The sequence below is a fragment of the Xyrauchen texanus genome, chromosome 4 (assembly GCF_025860055.1).
Source record: "Xyrauchen texanus isolate HMW12.3.18 chromosome 4, RBS_HiC_50CHRs, whole genome shotgun sequence".
Taxonomy (NCBI): domain Eukaryota; kingdom Metazoa; phylum Chordata; class Actinopteri; order Cypriniformes; family Catostomidae; genus Xyrauchen; species Xyrauchen texanus.
In genome coordinates this window covers 3,555,300-3,580,671 of record NC_068279.1, presented here as the reverse complement: position 1 = coordinate 3,580,671, position 25,372 = coordinate 3,555,300, and the positions used below count along the sequence as shown (strand labels likewise).

At 39.0% G+C, this 25,372-nt stretch overlaps 1 protein-coding gene across 1 annotated transcript; it reads right to left on the bottom strand.

The window, feature by feature from the left end:
- Window positions 1-709: 709 nt before the first annotated feature.
- Window positions 710-24,107, bottom strand: LOC127642934 (TNF receptor-associated factor 2-like). Its single transcript, XM_052125387.1, has 11 exons — window positions 23,996-24,107; window positions 21,149-21,359; window positions 20,950-21,028; window positions 20,726-20,824; window positions 18,163-18,324; window positions 17,997-18,071; window positions 17,775-17,849; window positions 11,793-12,344; window positions 10,782-10,959; window positions 8,990-9,138; window positions 710-8,543 (listed from the first exon to the last, which is right to left on the bottom strand). Exons 2-11 carry the CDS (start codon window positions 21,334-21,336, stop codon window positions 8,325-8,327), a joined length of 1,776 nt encoding a protein of 591 aa, XP_051981347.1. The 5' UTR covers window positions 21,337-21,359; window positions 23,996-24,107; the 3' UTR covers window positions 710-8,324.
- Between the last annotated feature and the right edge of the window lie 1,265 nt (window positions 24,108-25,372).

The window sequence follows — 25,372 nt, the reverse complement described above, 5'->3', positions numbered from 1 at the left end:
GAACGTTGCCAAATACGTCAGAGCGTCCACGAATTTTCGATAGCGTTGTTGGCAGGGCAGCCAGAGCGAATTTTGACGCTCTCGCCACCTCTGGTCTGAACGCACGATTAATGATGATCATATAAATTGTAGTGATTCATGTTTTTGTTTTCTTTATGATTTTATTGTTAAATTATATATATATATAAATAAACTGGTTTTAACATAGTAACTAATTACAACAATATTTGCAGTAAAACCATAGTAATACTACAAGAATAGGCTACCATAAGTGTGGTAATAAACATCAGTCATTCTGATAAGAAATAGATGGTTACTACACTCTATAAAATACTACACTATACTATCACCATGGTTCATTTGTTGTACAAGTATGATTTTTTTTAAAACCATGGTTTCTACCAAAAGCATGCGCTTAAATTAAATTAACCATATATATAACCTGCAGTAAACATGTAACCATTTTTGTGAAAAGTATGGTTTAAAAAAAAACACTGTATATGCACCACTAATTGTGCTACTATAATACAATTCATATTATTTTAATTTATTTGATACTTTTTATTTGATACTATTTGATTATGATTTTGTATTACCATTTATAGGTGTGTGTGTGTGTGTGTGTGTGTATATACATGTATATATATATATATGTACATGTGTATATGTATATATATATATATATATATATATATATATATATAAAGGAAATATATGAAAAAGCTCTTAATGCAAGCTTATATTTGAATGTTGTGTAGTTATATTTTTTTCTTTCCTTTTCTCACATCATGACACCAAAGTTAAGCAAATGATTTCAGAAAACATCTTTATTTAATGAAGCATAGTAATGAAAATAATCCAAATTTGTGCACATGTATAATGAAAGCAGCAGCGTATTATCTTATTTCAGAGTGAATCCTCTCCTTTCCAGTCATCATAAATACTTTAAGTAACGAAAGGTGGTTTTAAGGTTCCTCGGTAGCAACCGGTTCCATATTTTCAATGGGAGAAAGATGGCGCACGGCCACGAATGTAGGCTACATTTGATTTTTAGTTCACTGAGATGTATGGAGAAGAAGAATTCCATTAAATCATTTGATTTATTAGAAAACCTTGGTATGACCTAACTTTGTTTTATTTCATTAATTTAGTTTATGAGATGTTTATCATAATGTACTGGTGCCTTGTTTGTTGTATATGGTCTGCACTTATATAGCACTTTTTATTAACCATCCTTAGAGGTTACAAAGCGCTTTACACTGCGTCTCATTCACCCATTCACACTCATTCAGACACCAATGGCGACAGAGCTGCTATGTAAGGTGCTAGCCTGCCATTGGGAGCAACTTGGGGTTCAGTGTCTTGCCCAAGGACACTTCGCCATGTGGAGTCATGTGGGCCGGGAATCAAACCAACCCTGTGATTAGAGGCCAACCCGCTCTACCACCTGAGACACAGCCGCCCATTTGCAATAAAAAAAAAAGCAAGTTTTTTTTTATTTAAGATATTTAACATCATATTCGTGGTTAAAATATGTTATAGAGAAATAACACACTCTTAGCAAAATGCAAACCTTTTAATTTTGTTTATTTAGTAATTCAATTCTCTCAATTACACTGAACACAACGTACAATATTTACATTATTGCTTCATTCAGATACATGTTTTCGCTCTGTTTTGAGCTGACGCAGTTGCGGGCATCGTTGCATTTGTGCTGTCGCCTTTTGTACCACCTCTCGTGTCGTCTATAGAAAGTGCTTGCAAAAAAATGTGGTAAGATCGTAAAAAAGTAACGTAACACTGCTGAAGATGTCAGATGTGCATTCCACCTCATCAAATGTAACCAAATGCAACCATTACTGAAACGCATGTATTGACAAACAGCTGCAAATGTAATCGTTATTAAAAAATGTATACTGTTTCCCATGATTTATAAGAATGGGGTTGTCGGTTGGATTGGAGTTGCGGTAGCTGACCATGGTGCCCCCTCAAAAAAAGTAGGTGCATGACGCCCTTGGCCCCACCCTTTTTTTGCCAGATACATAAATCTGGATTAACAGTAGCGTGCTCTTGAGACCTATGTTAATTGTGTGTAGTGTCACATTTAAATCCATATTTGTCCCTATGCTCACAGAGCAGGGAAAAGCACTTCCAGCCCAGTTTTGTTCGGGGTCCATCATAATATCCATGAATACATGGTGTGATCTCCAGCAAGAAAGATTAAAAGAAGAAGAATGGAGACTTGGAAATCCATTTTGGGTCAGAAGAGGAATAAAATAATCAGCTACTCTTTCAGTTGCTATTTAAGTTTGCTCCGAAAGGGTGGGACAACTGAGAACATGGAACTTTTATCCTTATTTTTTTCATTTATATATTTTGACAAAGGTGTCATAATATAAAGTGGTATATCAAGGCATTTCACTTTCAAAAATAAATCTGATATACGATAACAAAAAATGCTGCAAAATGGTTTGAATGAGTTTAAAGTAGCACTTAGGTCTGGTAAAACCTTTATTCCTATCACAGGTGGATTTAGCACTAGGAAAAAGTAGGCAGCTGCCAAGAGCCACCTAAAGGGCCCCGTAAAAATGCAAACCATGCAATTGTGGGGGCCCTTGGGGATAAAACCAAACACAAAACATAGAATAGAAGCCTTTATTTTGGTCACACATTATACATACATTTTTCCATATATACAGTAGAATTAATTTGTTTTCACATATCGCAGCTAAGCTGGGGTCAGAGTGCAGGTTCAGCCATGATACGTCACACCTGGAGCAGATAGGGTCAAGGGCCGTGCTCAAGGGCCCAACAGTGGCATCTTGGTGGTGCTGGGGCTTGAACCCCCAACCTTCTGGTCAGTAACCCAGAGCCTCAACCGCTAAGCCAAAAGTTTATTTTGCTGAAGTAAAATTTCACATGAAAGTTATTTAAAACAATGTTTATTTAGAATGATGCAAACTTGTCATTTTACTCTCCAATCTGTTAGCCAGCATTTTGCACACTTTTAATAATTAAGTAGCCAGCAAAACTTGACAGGTTTAAATCCTTGTTAGTTGTGCTGACGGGGGACGTTTCAACACTGTTTTACAACTTGCTCCAATTAGAACAAACTAAATGCAATTCACACAATTCCCTTTTGTGTGTGTGTTGTGTTGTGTTGTGTTGAGTCATCCATCCATGCATTATTTCGACCTATGCTGTAGCTTTGTTGTGTGTTCATAGTGAAGTGTCAAATTTAAGTTAAGAAATGGCTTTTATTGGTACAATATTTAAGTTTATCTTCTATGTATTATAATTAGATCAGACACAATTGTCCAAGGGCTGTTTTAAGTGGTGTGGTGGTGGCGTTGTGGGCTAAAGCCCATAACTGGAAATCAGAAGGTTGCTGGTTCAATCCCCACAGCCACCACCATTGTGTCCTTGAGCAAGGCACTTAACTCCATGTTGCTCCAGGGGATTGTCCCTGTAATAAGTGCACTGTAAGTCGCTTCGGATAAAAGCGTCTGCCAAATGCATAAATGTTAAACTGTCTTATGGTCAAGTTACAAATTGACCATCAATAGTTACGACATACTCCTCCTATGGGACATGCAACGCTTCACTTCCCTACTTTCCAAGTGATAAAGAAAAAAGTACAAGCTATATTTATGAAACAAGACCACATATTTGTACCTGACATGTGTAAAGTTAATGTGAAAAAAGAAAAATATTTGAACACCACACTGTAAAATCGAATTAGTTGACCTTAGATTTTTCAAGGTAATCAGTTTGAATGCTTTTTCTAAGTAAACATACTTATTTGGCTCAAGTAAACTGAACTTACATTTTTAAGTAACATTAACTAGTTACATGTAATGCTTAAGTCATCTATGATTAAAATATCGTTGTTTTGATTTTATTATTTCAATTAGGTTATTAGACTAGATTCTAGGTTAGCCATATAGCTCAATGGACTCTACTCGTACTTTTTAGTGCACATAAATCTGCACTTTTATAGAGTACAAGTGAAAAAAGATGAATGGCATAAGTTTACCAGAGGTAACACTAATCACCCTCATGGTTACTTCACAAAAATCTTAATTATCAACCAGCTACTTAAAACTACTTTTTTTAAAAAAAATAAAAAACTGTTATTTTACTACTTAAGTTCCCTTGTTTTGACCAAACAAACATAATTTATTCAAGAGCAAGGGTTTATGGGTATTCCTCACAGCCGCAATTTTGAACTTGTAATTTAGGATTCCTGAAATGTGTACAATGCATGTACTCCTACCACTAACCCTAACCTTAACTATTTGTCTAATTATTAGATAGAAGTGTAACATACTTTTTATTATTAGAACATTTTATGAATTGTACAATTGTACAAATCTAAGGGAATATAACTTGAGGTATTTCTAATCACATTTGGCACAAATCTCATACTGATCCAATTTAAATGGGGAAAAAAGAAAAACTACAATGTACAGTATTTATTTAATAAATTGCACAATTTCTGTTTCACGTACATTCAATTGGCTTTCATTAAAATATCCAATTTCCAATATCATTACCTATTACCTCTAACAGCACTTCACTATGGATATTTGGCACACATAATGTCATATTAACAACGGATAACAAACAATTTTAATGTCTGACATGATGTTTTCCCTTTAATAAATGCATCGAAGTCAAGCTTTAACAATGTTGCACTTTTGATCCTCAACATTTCTGCTCAAAGATTGTTTCAAGTGATCAGATTTTGGGGTATTACAGGGCATTGCATGTACAAATGACAACATTTAATTTACTAAGAAGTAGGAACATTAGTTTTATACCACCATGACCGCACATGTACAGCTATATAAATAATATGCATTAAATCTAATAAAATAGATTCGATTTACTGAATAAAGATCCCTCTTTTTGAGAATGTATGGTTTTAGATATAAAGATATTGATCATTTCTATTATATGAATATATAGTTCGATAGATAGCCTGTCATATAGAATAATATTCATTATGTTTAATATATAATGTATTGTATTTATTTCTAATGTATGTAGTTTGTGTCGTCATTCACTGGATGAGCAAACCGTTTGCGATACGTATCATGTGCATTTACAGATTGACGCCTCCCATGCACAGAGAAGTTTCAATAGTTGTCATAACTGGTTTAAAATCACTTGATTCTGGTTAATTAACAGTTAATTACATTTTCTGTGTAAACACTCAAAAGTTACAATTTTGACCTATAAGATGCAGAAACTGCCTTTTTAAAATTGAACAATTTAAAACTAATATAAACTCACATTAGAGCTTCATGAAACCAGCTCTAATGAGCAAACTCAAGCTCATGTAAACTGTATAAATATTTATACGTATATACAAAAGTAATAAAACCTTTGTATCTTATAAATATACAAAATGTAACTTCATAACCTCAGTGTTCATCTGCACATGACTCCTGGCGACTTGTTCCCGTCAAAACCGTATTACAAACAAGTACGATTTTTTAAAAGATTTCTACCTTTAAACTTCACACTATCTTCCACAGATCTATCCTAACACCGATGCGGACATCCACAACCCTTACCCTCACTATCCTTGCAACAATTAAACCCTGTTGACCCTTCGAAAGAGCACTACAGGAGAAAACTATTTCCACTTTGGATTGACGGCTCCAAGGAAAAGTGCGCTGACACATTTCAAGGTCTTCAACATGCAAACTACAATTTTAAAAATGCTAAAATGCACAGAATTGGAACAACTATCATTCAAAACGTTTTCAAATCGACCGCCCCTTGTTTGTTTGTTTGTTATCTTTCCATCTTTGGTATTTTTGCCTTGTTTTCTAGTTATCTAAAACTCTTAAACCAAGATGAATTTAGCTCAGAAGCGAAATGGTATGTAATATTAAGACGTGTTTTCAGAGAACAAATACATTTTTCGTACAATATATTTAGAATTTTGTTTATTTTTCAACCTCACTATATTTTGCTTTAATTCTGTTATTTAAAGTATGTTTAGATTTTCATGATTTCAATCCCTGTACGTCCAAAGCGAGAGTTGTGTCCGGGTCCTCGGCACGAAGTCGAGTTCGTTCCATGTGGGGGTTGGTCTCTGCCAGGGTTAAGCTTTGTCGCCAATCCTGTTTGTGATATTTGTAGACAGGATATTGAGGCGTAGTCGGGGTGGGGAAGGTGTGCGGATCGGTGGGCTGGGGATCTCATCGCTGCTTTTTGCAGATGATGTGGTCTTCATGTCATCATCGGTCCGTGACCTTTAGCCCTCACTGGATGGCAGTCGAGTGTGAAGCATCTGGGATGAGGATTAGCACCTCTGAATCTGAGGCCATGGTTCTCAGCAGGAAACCGACGGAGTGCGTACTCCGGGTAGGGAAAGAGGTATTGCCCCAAGTGAAGAAGTACCTCAGGGTCTTGTTCACGAGTGAGGGGACAATGGAGCGGGAGGTTGGCCGGAGAATTGGGGCAGCGGGGGCGGTATTGCACTCGCTCTATCGCACCGTTGTCACGAAAAGAGAGCTGAGCCGAAAGGCAAAGCTCTCGATCTACCGGTCAATTTTTGTTCCTACCCTCACCTATGATCATGAAAGCGGAGATATGACCGAAAGAACTAGGTTGCGAGAACAAGCGGCCGAAATGGGCTTCCTCAGAAGGGTGGCGGGCTTCTCCCTTAGAGTTAGGGTGAGGAGCTCAATCATCCATGAGGAGCTTGAGTAGAGTCACTGCTCCTTTGCGTCGAAAGTAGCCAGTTGAGGTGGTTTGGGCATTTGGTAAGGATGCCCCCTGGGCACATCCCTAGGGAGGTGTTTCAGGCATGTCCAGATGGGAGGAGGCCTTGCGGAAGACCCAGGACTAGGTGGAGAGAATACATCTCCACACTGGCCTGGGAACGCCTCGGGGTCCCCCAGTTAGAGCTGGTTAATGTGGCTCGAGATAGGGAAGTTTGGCGCCCCCTGCTGGAGCTGCTGCCCCCGCGACCCGACTTCGGATAAGCGGTTGAAGATGGATGGATGGATAGATTTTCCTGGTCATTGGGAAACATGATTTTTTTTGCAGTGTTTTAGCTAACTTGATCATCTTCTAATCAATAAAATACCTCCACATATGTCAGTGTTGGGTGTAATCTAATTACAATTATTAGTTACTGTAATCTCATTACTTTAATCAAGAAAGTAGTGTAACGCATTCGATTTTATATTCTTGCAATCGGTTACTGACCTTAAATGGTAATAACTTAATTTAATGAAACATTTAAAAAGTAATTACTTAAGTACTTTTCTTAGGTAACATATTTCTAAAATATTTATGTGTAACACATTTATACATTCATCTGTATGTACATCTGTTTGTGTTTCTGTGACACTGAATGGTAAACGACAATTAACAAGTAGGAAATTCGGTGAGCGAATAAAAAACGTTTCGATGATTGTAATTAGTAGTGGATTACTCTTTTGAGTAACTCAACACTGCATGAGTCTATGCAAACAAAGACGATGAAGTTCAGTCGATGTGTTTCTACCTTCCCAGACAAATCTGAACATGACTCAAACGTTCAAATATTTGATAATGTGCCGCCCAATTTCTTACAAACTCAGCTATAAATATGATGTTGTGCCGAAGTAAAAAAGTTTCGAATTATGTGATCTACTTACACATTATGGCTATTTTGGGAATTCTGTCCTGTACATTCGTACAGTATACACTGAATGCTCCCTAATGTTTTGAAGTGAAAATGTACACATTATGGAATGATAAACATTTTAAACCTACGTTGTTGTCTTCATTATTTTCACATGATGTTTTTAAGCAAGTGGCATCGACTTTGGAATAAAACGTTATTTCACATGTCAATCCAATTTTGGGTGAATACGTCTTCACAGACTGATCAAATAATCCAGAAAGAGATCACAGCTGTGTCCTGCACTTCCTGCCAAATGCATTAGGTCATCAAAAACTTTGCATAATATGCACATAATATGCACAGTATAGGCTACTAACTATACAGTATATTGCAGACATAGTATGACTAGTATGGTGGTATGCTATTCTGAACATAGCCTTCGTAACTGGACTGGACTTCACGTTCATTCCAGTGTTTCGTGACCCTTTTCCTGCGTAACGCTCTACTGCTCCCTTTTGGAACCATGCAGCTATACCGTTTATAGTTCTCACACACATACAGCAAGTCTGCAACATTCTGTGGCAGCTCAACACATGCAGGGATGTGTGTCAAAACCGACGTTATGGAATCATAAATGAAACGCTGGATTAATGTAGCTTGGAGGAAATGAGAGAGGCAGACCGCAGAGAAACTAAAGGCCGGTGAGATCCACGATAGCTTTGATGAAGATGGTGTCATCGCGGATGTATGAGTTCTTGCCCTCCAGCTTGGACAGCGGGAAGAAGAGCGGACAGCCGCTGGCGATGTTCATCTCGCTGACCGGCCTCTGGAATGAGGAGGAAGTGATGTCGGGACGGAACGCATCGATGATGTGCTCTCTGTTACTCTGGTCCAGCAGCATTAGAGTGACCTGGACAAAAGAAACCTAATTGAGCCTACAAAGTAATAACATTTAGGGTTCCAACCCTTTCTGGACATTCTGTGACTATTCCAGGCCTATAAAACACCATTTAAAAGTAAACAAACACCATAAGTTGTCAATCCAACTTTTGTGCAATATTGCAAATCTTCCTTAGCTTTGTGTGAAGAAGAAGAAACATCAAACCGTCATTTTTTAATCTGAACATGAACATGGATCAGATTTCAATGCTATCACACGGCTTCAGAAGACAAGGAATAAAGAACACAAGTCGTATGGACCACTTTCTGCTACTTTTATAGAGATTTAGTCCTTTTTGGAGCTTGAGGGTGATATGAGGGTAAGTAAATAATGTCATCGTTTCCATTTTGTGGTAAACTATAAACTATTCCTTTGGCTAAATCTGCAGAAAGGTCATGTAGAACAGTGGGTTTTACCTTCTGGTTGAAGGGCCATTTGAGCAGAGCGTCACTTATACCCCTCATCACCACAAAGAACAGCGAGAGATGACTCCCGCGACCCGTCCCATCCCCGTTCAGGTAAATACGCAGACACATCTTATAGCCGTACTTGCTCGTGTAAAATGCTGAACACAATAGAGTCAGAGAGTGTGTACTGTAAATCAAATAATAGAATTCACTGGATTGTTTTTGCATAATTTATTAATTGCATAATTATTTTTAATAATGATTTAATATAATTTATCATTCATGCATAATTTTTAGCAATACATTTGTCTTGTTTTCTAGTAAAAAAAAAACAAAACCTAAACATCCGTAGAACAAAATTCTTTACTTTTTTTTAGCATAGACCAAAATTATAGAGGTTTTTGCTTACAACATAAAAAACGTAATTACTTCATTAAACTTAATTCTTAAAGGAATATTCAATTTTCAACACAAGTTATGCTCAATCAACAGCGTTTGTGGCATAATGTTGATGGATTAATTTTGTTACAGTGAGGCACTTACAATGGAAGTCAATGGGGCCAATTTATGAAGGGTTTAAAAAGCTTTTAATTTGATTAAAGCACTTACATTAATAATTCTGTTAAAACTAATTTATTGTTTGAGCTGTAAAGTTGTTTAAATCGTAATTTTCACAGTCATTTTAGGGTTTATTGGCATGATATCGTCTAATGGTTATACTTTTAATGTAAAAAAATTGGCCCTCTCTGTGAAGCTCTGGGAGATGGCCCACCTGGCCCGTCGCGCCGGAGGTCTCTCGCCCCCTCGCCTCTGCCTCATTCATTGGCACGTTCCGTCCGACCTTCTCGCCCTCCGGAGCCTTCGGTAATGATCCTTCCACAGGTTCACCTATGGAAACCTTGTTATGACTTTTACGTCCTCTAGATAGCCAAGTTTGATCATCTTCTCGGCGCTCCCCAAGGTCCGCCGATCCGAGGACCTCACTAAACCATCCAATTGGTAGTAGCGACGGGCGGTGTGTACAAAGGGCAGGGACTTAATCAACGCAAGCTTATGACCCACGCTTACTGGGAATTACTCGTTTTGTAATTTTATTTTATTTCTCCCCTTTTTCTCCCAAGTTTGGAATGCCCAATTCCCAATGCACTCCAAGTCCTCGTGGTGGTGTACTGACTCAATCCGGGTGACGGAGGACGAATCTCAGTTGCCTCCAGGTCTAAGACCTTCAATCCGCGCATCTTATCACGTGGCTTGTTGAGCGTGTTACCGTGGAGACCTAGCATGTGTGGAGGCTTCACCTATTCTCCACGGCATCCACGCACAACTCGCCATGCGCCCCACCGAGGGCCAACCACATAATAGCAACCACGAGGAGGTTACCCCATGTGACTCTACCTACCCTAGCAACCGGGCCAATTTTGTTGCTTAGGAGACCTGGCTGGAGTCACTCAGAACGCCCTGGGATTCGAACTCGCCGCCTCCAGGGGTGGTATTCAGCGTCTTTACTCACTGAGCTACCCAGGCACCAGATTTAAACATTTAATTTTGTGGTAATTAACATTATGCCACAAATGCTGTCAACTGAGCTTCACTTGTATTGAACCCAGAAAATGTCTTTAATGTAAGACATAATATATTTAGCAGTTTTGCTTCTCAAGTGCATTTATCTTGTTTTAAGGGTGTTTAGATGTTTTTCCTGGATTAATGATCAGGAAAAGGATTTTTTTTGCAGTACATTTCCAATGTAAATATCTATTTTGATAAATTGATTGAGTTGGTATGTGTTTTGTTATTTTTTTACCAGGCGAGAACATGGCAGGTGCTCGTCCAGCGATGGCATCTTGTCTCTTCTTTGTGATATCTGATATTCTCCAGATAAACACGCCGTCAAATGTTGTGGCAGACATCTCTCGTAATCTGCCCTCCATTTCAGCTACAGTCAGGTCTTTAACGCCGACCTGACGTTCCAGCTGACGCACCTGTGTGACACGGAAACGGACACAACATGAAGAGCAGTCCAAGGGTAAGAAAGAGTTCCCATTCTGTCAATCACTCGACGTTGTGTCGAAGAAGTGACACTAGGGGTCGATCTTGAGAGCCGACACACCTTCAGATCTTTGAGAAAAGGCCAATGAGAATTGGCGAGTTGAATTTGCATTCCACTACCCCGATATACGGTCCGGCTGCCAAGATCCCTAAAAGGGCTCCCAAGCATCCCTGAGACGAACCATCTGAGGAAGGAGCCGACTGCAGGAACCCAGGAGATGGTATACAGACCACTACCTCCCCAGGTGGAGGGCCGGGAGGTAAATCTTTTGTTCCCTTCTTTTCTGTTCGCCACACCTCACATGGGTTGCGGTACCCACATTGTCAAGAAAAGACAATCACCAGTCACCTCTCTCCTCAGGTTAGGTCGCCGGCGTATCCGGCAAGAAATCTATTTCTCCACGGAGAAAAGTTAGAGACAAAAGGCCGCAGCTATCGCGGCCTGCTCCCATATTTGGTCTCGGTTACTGTCGTAATCTCCGTTCCCTGATGGAGGGAACGAGACATTGTGTCCCTCTTGCCAAAGGCAGAACTTGACCGCTGTAACGGCCGGGACCTGAATGAATTCCCTGCTGTCCTCCCTTTTATACCCGTATTTCGGGAGAGTGACATGCAAATTCAACTCGCCAATTCTCACTGGCCTTTTCTCAATGATGCGAAGGTGTGTCAGGTTCTCAAGATCGACCTCTAGTGTCACTTCATCGACACAACGTCTCGTGGCTCCATCAGGGAACAGAGGTTATGAGAGGTTTTTGAGACAACACACCTTGTTACTGAGCGCCTCGATTTTATCCTGATCGAGCCTGTGTTGGCGGTTACTGGCTTCTACGGTGGTTGCGAAGCGTTCCACTTCACGATTCAGCACAAACATCACGTCTTCGAATGTCCCAGCCTTCACCTCCAGTTCCTGGCAGCGCCGGCCCAGCTCCACCACTTTGGTCTTCTCGCTGTAGAGCTGGAGCTCCAGCGCTGCGCCCACTGAGCTGGGCAAAGGTGTGAAGGAGGTGGGTAGGGTGGCAGCGGTCAACGGAGGAGGTGGCGGCATGGAGGCGGACGCAGGGGAGGACGAGGATGAAGACGAGGGGGCCCCCTGCACGGAAGGCCCAGTCGTGCCGGAGATGACGCTCAGCTGACTGACTCGGGCTTCCAGGTCTCGAAGCGCCTGGTGAAGCTCGTGTGCTTTGTGACCGGCCATCTCCAGAGTTTGGGGCTGCAGATCTTCCAGACTGACCTTCATACTCAATATGTAGTGCAACAGCATATTGAGATGTTCGTGAGCACATGCACGCTCGTGATCATGGATCTTCTCCTTCTCGACCTTCAAGGTAACCCAAAGAAATGACAACATTAGAGTCGTATAAAAGATATAGTTAAAAAATGGAAAATTATAATGCTTAGTCGTTACCTCTACTGTAGTTGTCAAATCTAATTTCTACTTGCGTTCAATTTAAATATGGCTTGTCAAAATGCACGACGGCGTGATGTTTGGTCATGAGACGTGCAAGAACCAATGAGGTTGGATGTTATATATAGCCAGCATTTAGAAATGTTCAGGTTGTAGTCCAAAAACCCAGAAAACTATTTTCGAGCCATGGGTACCCTCAGGAATTTCCTATGGGAGTTTCTATAATGGCAGTTTGTAATTTATGAGTAGAATAAAGCATGTGGTTAAAAATTACTTGGAGACACGTTCACGTTTTTTTCTAGAACACAAATTACACACAGTCATACCTCAGACGTTCATTTGGAGCGACTGTGTTTTTTAAAAATGCATGTTGAAGTCACAGTGCTTATTAAGGACTACAACTACCATAAGCATCTAAGCTACATGCTGTACAAAATGGATGACAGTTGTAGTTCTTATTTAGCGACGGAATAGCTACATGCATTTTTAAACCCAAAACAGCTTCAAAATCCATGATTGAAGTATGACTGTATTTTATTTATGTTCTAGAACAAAACAAGTAAGTTTCAAAATCTTATTTTACTTGTAATTCGAAAATCCCAATTCTTAAAAACCCATAGGAAACTCCTGAGGGAACCCATGGAGTGCTAGTCTTGGCTGTGGGGATCAAACCAGCAACCTTCTGATTCACAGTCATGTGCTTAAGTCCACTACACCACCACCACTCCATCTTACAAAGTGATCGTATGCCTTCAGAAAACTTGGTATATGATGCAAGGACTGCTTTTAGGACACTTTTGGGTGCTTTATTAAATGGTGAAGTGAGCCATTGTCTACTGCCACTGTATTGAATTCATCCAACAGTCATTAAATCAGTTGGGCTCTATTTTCGTGACTGCGCTAGGTGCAATGCAATGCACCAAGCCCGTACGCAATGTCTTATCCAATTTTCCTGAGTGTTAATTTTAAGCACAATTTTTGTGCCATTCCAAAATGCAAGTTGGCGTGAGTGGGAGTGTTTGCGCTATCTTTGGGTGTATGCGCGCAATCTGTGGGTGTATTTTATGTTAATGAAGTGTTGCAAATACTTCTAGAATTTTAGAAGCTCCTCTATTCTCAGCACAAAGTCTAAATTCAGTTTCTGCACTTGCAGTTTGGAGATTTCACCAGCAGGTGATAATAAAGTTAACTTCCAAATTATGAAAATAAAGTGGAACATCAACTTATTTCCTGGACAATCACTGTAGATGTCGTTTTATGAAACAAAAATGTATGAGATTTGTGTTAAACATTCTAGGGGTCAGTATTAAGTTATTATAATTAATATGTTTTATTAAAGTTATATTAACAATTGTTTTTATTATCTAATTTATATTGGTATTTTTCCGCCTGTTAAAGTGATTTTTAAATGGTAAAAGAAGCTGCAGATGGTGAAATGTTTGGATTAACAACCCCTGGCAAAAATGATGGAATCACAACTCTTGAAGTTGGCACCCCATATAATTAAATAATCACCAAAACTTTTCCATTCGTTTGTGCTGTGTTTGTGCCGATTTGTGCCTTGAAGGGCCTTGAGATGGGGTGGAGAGCGATGTCAAACAGCCCAAAAAAGAATGTTTAATATCTCAAACCCCAAACCAGAACAAACGTTCATTTTTGCAGCACAAACACAGCACAAATGAATGGAATAGTTTTAGTGATTATTTAATTATATGGGGTGATGTACACACTGCTTTTTTAACTCATAGCAAATAACCCACTGTAGGTCTAACTGACTTACATTTACATTTACATTTGGCAGACGCTTTTATCCAAAGCAACTTACAGTGCACTTATTACAGGGAGCAACCTGGAGTTAAGTGCCTTGCTCAAGGACACAATGGTGGTGGCTGTGGGGCTCGAACCAGCGACCTTCTGATTGCCAGATTACCAGTTATGTGCTTTAGACCACTACACCACCACCACTCCACAGGACATCATTAGGACTTGATCCTAATGATCTGAGAGGTCTGTTAGGTTTATATTCAACAAGCATATCTGAAATGTATTTAGGTCCTAGGCTATTGAGCGATTTATAAACGAGTAATAGTACTTTAAAATCCATTCTAAATGTAACTGGAAGCCAGTGTAAAGACTTGAGGACTGGAGTAATATGCTCAGATTTTTTTGGGGATCCTGGCAGTGGCATTCTGAATGAGCTGCAGGTGTCTAATGGTCATCAAAGATATGACACAAAACAATATTTGTTTAATAGCTGAAGATTCTGGCTTCATGAAACATCCCTCAAAACATTTAATGACATTATTTTAATTAATGGCATATTTTTTCCAGATCCAAGTTGAGGAAAAAATTATGGAATCAACAATAAAAACAAAAATCACAATTTATACTTTGTTGCTCCTCCTCTGGCTTTTATGATGGCCTGAATTCTTTGAGGCATGGACTTCACTAATGTAAAAATAAAAAAAATTCTCCAACAAGCAGGTTTCAATTTTCTCGAATAGCGGATGACAGATGAACTTTGTAGGATGGAGCCTTGTCATGGACCAATTTTTTCAATTTCCACCATCAATTTTCAATCGGATTGAGATCCGGACTGTTTGCAGGCCATGTCATTGAGTTGATATGCCTTTCCTCAAGAAAAGCTTTAACACTCTTTAGGGGCTTTTCCACGGCACAGTACAACTCAACTCAACTCTGCTCGCTTTTTTGGGGTTTTCCGTTGTGGATGGTACATGGTGTCTGATACTTTTTTTAGTACCACCTCGGTCGAGGTTCTAAGTGAGCCGAGCCGATACTAAATGTGACGTCAAAATCCTGCAGATCAGTGATTGGTCAGGGAGAATCGTCACTACCATCATCACTGGATTTACGACATGGGACATCAACCCGCTAGTTTTAAAGTTAGCAAAAGCGATAGCAGTGTCATTTGTTCACACGGCTTTCGACTTGTAAAAAAAGTAATGGCTGTTCAATAAACGAGGTGCAGACGGTCCACTCGTTAGCGATGAGCGAAAAGAAAAAGTCTCTCAGGAAGTGTCTCAGCTGTTGACCGCACACGGCTACCACCGGACCTACCAATAGTGTAGGGAAAAGTAAAAAAAAAGCTTAAAAGTGACTACAGAACCATCAAGGAAAAGTGGAAGTGGTTCGACCAAATGGATGCTATCTAGACTGGTGAGCAATGGGAGGGAGAGCGCCCTGGACTGCCGTTGATCCACGATGGAGGATGGTATGTTTTGTTACGTTAACTCTAAACTCTGCTTGAAAGCTTCAGTTTATTTAGATAAGCGGCTACTGGAAAGCTTCTAAACCAGGCCAATTTAACTGTTACACTTGGAGTGGTGATGGTGTAGTGGTCTAAGCACATAACTGGCAATCTGGTAATCAGAAGGATGCTGGTTCGAGCCCCACGGTCACCACCATTGTGTCCTTGAGTAAGGCACTTAACTCCAGGTTGCTCCGGGGGGATTGTCCCTGTAATAAGTGCACTGTAAGTCGCTTTGGATAAAAGTGTCTGCCAAATGCATAAAAATGTAAAAAAAAAAATAAAAAAAAAATGAGTAAATGCAGCACAGTGTGCTAGTAGCTAACAGCTAGCGGTCGCGTTATTGTTTTGGTGAGTTTGTGTCGTGTTTAAGATGATGTCACAGCAGTAGAGGTGGTGCAACGATGACAATCAGCTTATAATCCCATCCATGTTGAGGCAGCACTAAACTGCAAGCTCAGAAAAGTAAAGCGAGTAAAGATGAGGCGAGTCGAATCATAACGTGCAGTGGAAAAGTGCCATTAGCTGTGTGGCAAGATGCATTATCATCCTGAAAAATGACATCATCATCACCCATCGATTGAATCAGAAAAGTGTCCAATATTTCAATGTACACCTGTGCATTGACTGTTGAGGTAATGATGGTCCTTTACCTGACATGGAACCCCATATCTTCAATGACTGGGGAAAAGTGATTGTTTTCTTTTTTAGGCAGTCATCTTTATATTTCATTAGAATGGACCAGACAAAAGATCCAGCATCATCGCCTTGGCCAATGCAGATTCCTGATTCATCACTGAATATCACTTTCATCCAATCATCCACACTCCATGATTGCTTCTCTTTAGCCCAGTGTCCTTTTATAACCTTCCTATTTTATTTATACTTCCACCAAATATTAGACACAGCTGATTGGGAACAACCAACTGCTTTTGCCGAAGAAGTTTTCTAATCCTTTCCGTTGTTTCAATTGATAACTCTCTTGTCAGGGTCATGTTTCCTTTCAATTAGCCAAGTCCAACAGCTGGTTAAGGTCTGTAAACACTCTCTTTCACTGCAGACTAATTAGCATTTTTAGACTTGTGCCGGTATTTGTTTTAGAAATGCAAATTACAAGGTGATTCCATAATTTTTTCCTCTAATTGATCTGGAAAAAAATATGCCATTAATTAAAATAATGTAATTTAATTTGTTTGAGGGATGTTTCACGAAGCCAGAATGTTCAGTTATTAAATTCAGTCATATCTGTGATTTGTTTATTTGCTACGATGTAAAAAGCCGGGCGAACATCCTCTAAATGTGGTGATTCCATAATTTTTTGACCTCTTCATTATTTTGATTATATTTTTGTTTCATTTAAAGTGTCATTTGAATTTAGGAATATTTCTGGTAAATTTGTTCATCTTTCAATAATTACATTTAAGCAAAATTGATGGGTAAAAGTGAAGTGTGTACAAACTATAAAATATACAACTATAAAATAAAACTTTATGTGCAATAACTGGAGAAGAACCTCAGAATTCAATTGCACTTGACCCAGCCCATTAACGCTTTGCGCTCAATTTCGACCAAACCCCCATGTGCCTAGACTTAGCGCAAGCTTGCACGATAATAGCAAAACTCAATGGCCATGCCCACTGACAATGCGCGTATGACGTATTGCACGAGCTGCGCTTAACGCTCTTAAAATAGGGCTCGTGGTCTCCTTTTATCTTCCGCAGAAGAAAGTCATACAGATATGGAACGACATGAGGGTGAGTAAACAATGGGATAATTTTTGTAAGCTCGATGATCTTACAATGTTAGATTGAATTAGAATTTGTATATGTGAGAAATTGATATTTGTTTTCTATGCTTTAGTTTATAAGGCTCTATCACCCCATGCTATATTTATTTACTATGCGACTGTTGTTTTACAGGGAATGTTTTTCTCGTATATTTTCATGTTTACTGGTTCATCACTGCAACATTGCAAACTTGTTAAGCTTGTCAGGCCAAAAGTAGCTAGTTCAGTACTGGTATCACTACATTTAGTAAGCTACGTCCCAACACTGTTAATAGTATACAGTACTTACTGACATGTCACAGCCAACAACATGATATCTGCATGGAGTTCTGAATTTGCTGCAGAACTTGATGTGGTCAAAATACTACAAAAACAAAACAGGAGAGCAAAATGAATTAGCCTTTCACCCTGATGCATTCCTCATTCCGCTTTGTTAATTAAATCAATAATGAGTGTTACTAGTTGTACATTTTCGCATTCTTCTGATGTGATATGTTATTGATTAACACACCTTCTCCCTAGGGATTTTCTTTTTGGCACAGCCTTCACAAATCATGGGGTATTTGGGACAGATTTCATCATGTGCCTGTAAAAAAACACATTTTACAATACGTATAAAAAGACTTTCTCTAAAATGTATATTTTTAAATATTTTCTCAGGCACTCCTTTAATGTACCTTGATGTTTTTGAAGTGAAATGGCTCTTTACAGTATTTGCAGTTGAGCGTCCTCTCGGGGCATTCGCGCTCGTTATGACGCTCCTGCTCGTTAAATCTGATGAGCTCTTTGCACAAGGGACAGGGTAGAATCGTGAACTCACATTTGCCCTCGTGGCTCAACTACAAAAAACAAAAACAAAACATTGAATCACAAAACAAATTAAGTAAAAAGAGATTGTGCACATTTATGCATATGGAGGAAGAAGACTATTAAAGGGATAGTGCACCAAAAATGTTTTAATTCTCTCATTTTTATTATAAATTCTCCTCCCTGCCATTAGGTGGCGATTTACACGAAGAATGCAAATCCCCAAAAACAAAAGAGGAAGAATGTGAAAGTGAAAGTTGAAATTGATAGTAAAAAAGGACTTAAAGCCACACCTATCACATCGCTCCTGAAGATATACAGTGCATGTATAAAGTATTCAGACCACTTCATGTTTTTCACATTTTGTATGTTGCAGCCTTATGCTAAAATGCTTTAAATTATTTTATATTATATGACACTTGAAATTTAGCTCAGGTGCAACCCATTTCTCTGGAGCATCTTGGAGTCCACCTGTGGCAAATTCAATTGACTGGACGTGATTTGGAAAGGCACACACCTGTCTATATAAGGTCTCGCAGCTGAAAATGCATCTCAGAGCAAAAACCAAGCCATTGTGTTGAGGCACAGAACTGGGGAAGGCTACAAAAACATTTCGGCTGCATTGAAGTTTTCCAAGAGTACAGCGGCCTGCATAATTCTTAAATTGAAGAAGAAGAAGTTGGGAACAACCAGGACTCTTCCTAGAGTTGGCCGCTCGGCCAAACTGAGCAATCGGTGGAGAAGCGGCCTTGGTAAGAGAGGGGACCAAGAACCTGATGGTCACTCTGGTTAAGCCCCAGAGATCATGTGTGGAGATGGGAGAAACTTGGAGAAGGACGACCATCACTGCAACACTCCACCGATCTGGGCTTTATGGCAGAGTGGCCAGACGGAAGCCTCTCCTCAGTACAAGACACATGAAAGCCCACTTGGAATTTGGAAAATAGCACCTAAAGCACTCTCAGTTTGTGAGGAACAAAATTCTCTGGTCTGATGAAACAAAGATTAAACACTTTGACATCAATTTCAAGCGGCATGTCTGGAGGAAACCAGGCACCAATCATCGCCTGCGCAATACCATCCCAGTAGTGAAGCATGGTGGTGGTGGCATCATGCTGTAGGGGTGTTTTTCAGTGGCAAGGACTGGGGGACTGGTTAAGGTTGAAGGAAAGCTGAATGCAGAAAAATACAGAGATACCCTTAATGAAAATCTGGTTCATAGCACTCAGGACCTCAAACTGGGCCAAAGGTTCATCTTCCAACAGGACAATGACACTAATCACACAGCCAAGACAACGCAAGAGTGGCTTAGGGACAACTGTGTGAATATCCTTGAGTGGCCCAGCCAGAGCCCAGACTTGAACCCAATCGAACATCTCTGGAGAGACCTGAAAATGGCTGTCCACCGACGGTCCCCATCCAACCTGACAGAGCTTTAGAGGATCTGCAGAGAAGAATGGCAGAAAATCCCCAAATCCAGGTGTGCAGAGCTTGTCGCATCATACCCAAAAGGTACTGAGTTAAGGGTCTGAATACTTATATCAACGTGATATTTCAGTTTTTTCTTTTTAATACATTTGCGAAGTTATCATAAATCTGTTTTTTGCTTTGTCATTATGGGGTATGGAGTGTAGATTGATGTGAAAAGAAGAATAATTTAAAGCATTTTAGCATAGGGCTGCAACATAACAAAATCTGAAAAAATGAAGGGTCTGAATACTTTCTGAATGCACTGTAGATTTTACCACTGGAGTCTTATGGATTACATTTATGCTGCTTTATGTGCTTTTGGGGCTTCAAAATGTTGGTCACTATTCACTTGCATTGTGAGGACCTACAGAGCTGAGATATTTTTCAATCTTAAATCTTAATTTATGTTCTGCAGAAGAAAGAAATTCAAACACATCTGGGATAGCATGAGGGTGAGTAAATGATGAGATAATTTTCATGTTTTGGTGAACTATTCCTTTAAGTATTTGCAGGCTTCAGCCACACTTTAAAATATATGATGGTCATTGCATTAGATAACAAAATATGAAACCTTAAGTGCACTTTTCAAGCATAACAAAAAGAAGGTTTGTTAGGTTTGAAATGATATAAGGAAGCCGTTTACAAGTGTTTGAACAATTTCTGGTTGTCAAACGTTAGTAGAACATGTCCATAATATGCTGAACTCCACCTGTGGTTACTCTGGTAGTACACCTGTGTGAACTTGGGGGGAACTGACTTCATAAAGCCACTAAAAATCACACCAGTTGATTAAAGTCGTTGAGCAAAGAAGCAGCATTTGTTCGCAGATGCCACTTGCTTTGATATTTCGTCATCAAATGCAATGACTTTCAGTCATTTTTAAGTGTTACTTAAGTGTGCAAATACTCTTCAGGGCTACTGTATATCAGTAAATCTTATAAGCACTCCTATTAAACACACAACCTCATAATCTTTAATGCTGCCCTTCCAGCAGCAACCTTCATTGATGCACACAGCTGAAAGATTTTCAACTTCTCTCCTGGCAGCATTATCGGGAAACGCCTGCAAGAAAACATAGAACATTTGGCCAGTTTCAGTATAATGCACTACACTGAATTTTGTCTTAAAATCATTCAAAAATAATAATTGTGCTCTGGATTTTACCGGAAGCTAAGCATTGTACTTACACAGCCTTGTTTGAGAATAGATGTGGGCTCTTCAAATATGTCCTCTTTGATACAAGCATTACATTTCTGTGGTCCAGATCTACAATGACAAAGCAACACACATTTAAGGAGGCAGAACAAACCCTAAACAGAATGTTTGAGGAATGTCAGGCGAGCACTGTAATAATGACATCTGTTTTAAATCAGCAAGCAGAATTACCCAACAGTCCGGTTGAAGCAGTAAGAACAGAATCGATGGCCGCACTGAGCTTGGAACGGTCTTCTCAAAATATTCTGACAGCAGTTGCATAAATGTTTATCTTCAAGTGTGTTGGCCAGAATCCTCTTTGGGTACCCTGGCTTGTTGTTCTCCATGGAGGACGGGGGAGAGGGTTCTTGTGCGGCCATACTCCCCTCTAAACGCTCTCGATCTAAACAGAAGGCATTGCATAATGACTGAAACAATAGATAACAACAGTGACACTCATATGACTCCTTGATTCTGATTAGTCACTTGCAGCATTCTGTGGTCAAATACTTATATATTTTATAAATCTGCATATATATATATATATATATATATATATATATATATGTACAGTATCTCACAAAAGTGAGTACACCCCTCACATTTTTGTAAATATTTGATTATACCTTTTCATGTGACAACACTGAAGAAATGACACTTTGCTACAATGTAAAGTAGTGAGTGTACAGCTTGTATAACAGTGTAAATTTGCTGTCCCCTCCAAATAACTCAACACACAGCCATTAATGTCATTAATGACCAGCTTAACTTCACTGCCAACATCTCAACAGCCAACAGTCTTGCAAGTTCGCACTTTACAACATCAGGAAAATCAGACCTTTCCTGTATGAATATGATACACATCTCCTGATCCAAGCTCTGGTCATTTCAAGACTGGACTACTGTAATGATCTTTTGGCTGGTCTACCAGCTAGCACCATTAAGCCACTGCAGATGGTCCAGAATGCTGCAGCATGTCCGATTTTCAATCAGCCAAACAGGGCTCCCATTACCCATCACATATATATATATATATATATATATATATATATATATATATATATATATATATTATATAATGACCACTGAACTGTATAAGTGACCATTATCACAGGCAAACAATTTCCAACATACAGTAGCTGAGCTTGTTTCTCGGGCTGAAACAATTAGGCCTAGTTAACGTTTATCGTCAACGTCGACAATAAAAAAATTGGCACAAAATATTTTCGTTGTCGAATAGTAATTTGATCTCATTTAACATAACATGAGATCACATTAAACTCTAAAGATGACGCATCAGAACAGCACTGCAGCGTCAGCTACAGCTCAGCCTCGCCAAGACAGAACTCCTTGTGATCCCAGCCAACCCGTCTGCCTACCACAACCTCTCTATTCATCTTGGTTCAAATTACACAGCTCACAGTCACAAATGCACTCCAAACCTTCCAAACAGCTTCAGCTGATGTATATCGCAAAGTATGAGAGAATTATACAAAAATACAAAATAAGTAAATACAGAAGCACTCTTTGTGGAATAAGTGGGGCTGGAGCTGCCGCTCCGCTGAAGCAAAACTTGCATGTCGAGCATCTTTAAAGGAAACACTCTGGCACTCTTTAAATCAGTTATATTTAATGCGTTATAGCTTTATTAAAGTTCAAATAATAAGGAAGCAGATCATGTAAACAACTACAATCTCCGAAACTGGCATTTTTCTGTGCGGTCAGTACCACTTCTCTGAGTTGCGCGAAGTGTCCCGATCTAAGGGGGAGAGATTGAAACTACGAATGCACCCGGCTGATGCACACTCTGTCACGTACCTCAGGCGCGCACGCTTAATGCAGCTAGAATATAACGCGATGGCTCGTGAGTTAAAGTAGTGCGATGTGAGTTAAAGATGTATTGAAGTTGATTCATCCAACAAAATAAATTTATGATTTGTTTTTGTTTGGCTTGTTTTCCAATATAAATATCTAAAACTCCTTTAACACAACGTACATTACTTTGTTCTCGTTATTGTTAGTAAGTACGTTTAATACAACCTTTTCAGTCGGGGCACAAGCTGTATATTCGGTTAAGAGCTAATGATTAATCCTTGCAATAATCACAGAATAATCGTTCGATTAGTCGATTATTAAAATAATCGTTAGTTGCAGCCCTACTTGCTACATGTCTCTCGTATCACACCATAATAAAATTATTTCAACTCAAATCAAAATGTCCATTTACTTATTTATTCGGAAAGTAGCTGTGCAGTAAGAAAATTAATGTACAGCTGGTGGTTGTTTACGCCAAATAAATCCCATTAGAGTGATGCAAGACTCCAGCCTGGGTTTATTTTGCGATAATGACATTATCCCTTAATTAATTGATTAATCAAGTAATTGTTGTTTATTTGAAATAACAATTAAACATGCATTGCCATGCAAAATGCAGTCTTACACCTAAAAATTGTTGCATGCAATGATTTTAGAAACATATCACTGAGGTTTGTAAGCATGTTATGAACAATAATAGGAATGTTATGCATTTCTTATGCTGTTGAAAGGATGAAGTGGTAAAAGCTTTGGATTTTATGTAATTTAAATAAATGTAAATATGAACTGGCATAAGTTTAGAAACATGCACCCCCATCCTGATCTCTTTGTATGTTAGTTTCGGTTGCACCTGTATGTTTCCACACAAAGATCCACACCAATGATGCATAACTGTAGTGATATAAATATTCACATGTATCACATTACATACAGGAACATTCCTGCACAACTACAAATCACTTTTGACCAACTGTATATCGACCATGCAAGCCCTTCGTTAAACATTATGCAGTCAGCTGACAATTACACATCACGTCTTTTTTTTTCTCTCTCTCTGTTGCCAAGCAAATGACATCTTTCAAATGATTGTTGCATCCATTCTGTACTGCCACGCCTCTTTTAAAGGCATTAATGGTATATGGTGAGCCTGCCGATAAATACAATGCAATAAAATAAAATAAAAAACAAAGCATCGTGAGGTAGTCACTTGTGTACTCGTCTTACCGCACAAGCAGCAGCAGAGCGACGCGATTTCGGTTTCATTTGCTCGGCTCTGTTCGGTTCATTGTGGAAAGAGGCGCGGCGCAGCAGCTGTGTTTTGGTGGTCGACATTGTTGAGAAGAGCGCGTGCTCTTTCACAGGATTACGTCATAATCTGAGCGTGCAGTCGGCATTTGGATCTCTGTGCAACCCCCCTTTTACAAAAATATTGTAAAAAGTAATACAATGCAAATACATATTATTTATACTCTATGTAGACAACATTCATAGTATTTATTATATTTGTATATATGTTATTATTATTATTATTGTTTTTGATATTATTACAGAAAATGTTAATATTTTTAAATTGGCCAGGACTTCAAAAAATGTGGTGTTACAAAAAGCATAGGGCGCCCAGAATGTAATGACTAGTTTTGATTTTTTTGTAGTGTAGATAATGAAGCAGCAGTGCATAATCCTACCGCTAGAGGCGCGCTAGAGTAATTGTTTCAGCATGTGTTTTACATACAGTAGAGCAGTTCATTTTAATTCAAAGAACTGTGGCCAGGACCCAAAACTTCACAAGATGTTTATTAGTAGAAGATACAAAATTTAATTAAATTACATTAAATAAAAATCTTGGGAGAAACCAGACCAAATTCTCCTCTGGATGTACACCCAAATGGCAAAAGTCAAATCATACTGTTCACGTGTTACACTTGCTATAGTTTACTTCTGTGTTACTTCATCAATATGTCAAATGTAAATCAAGTTAATCACTTGAACATCAGCACCACTTTGAGTGAAAAATAGCATGTATAATGAGGATGTTCCCACACACATATGGAACACACGAAATTCACCATTGTCACACAGAAGATCAACATGATATAGTAGCCTTTTATATGAATAGGGCACTCATTTGTCTTTTTAGAAAACAAATAAATATATAATGTGCACTGGTACATTGTATTAAAAAAATGTACCAGTGCAAAATGCATTGAATACCATAGGAAACACTTATTTGTTAAAAATAGCAATCTAAAGGTATACTGATGCAAATTCTCTTATAATAATAATTAATACATACATATATATATATTCCACTAAATGTGAAACATTTTATTTCACATGCTATAAGATACCTTAACTGAGGAATACCTGGAGTGGCAGATCAAACTATCTCTTCATGTTAAAATTATTGACAAAATGTAGACTTTTTTACCCACATTATTTTCCCAGTGTTAATAAAAGAGCGGTTGTTCATCATTCTACCGCTAGTGGCGCCTGAGAGCGGCTGGTTCACGATCCTACCATTAGAGGCGTCACAGAGCAGTCGTTACATCATCCTACCGCTAGAGGCGCTGCAGCTCAAGCGCGCCCCCGACGCGCGCGTCT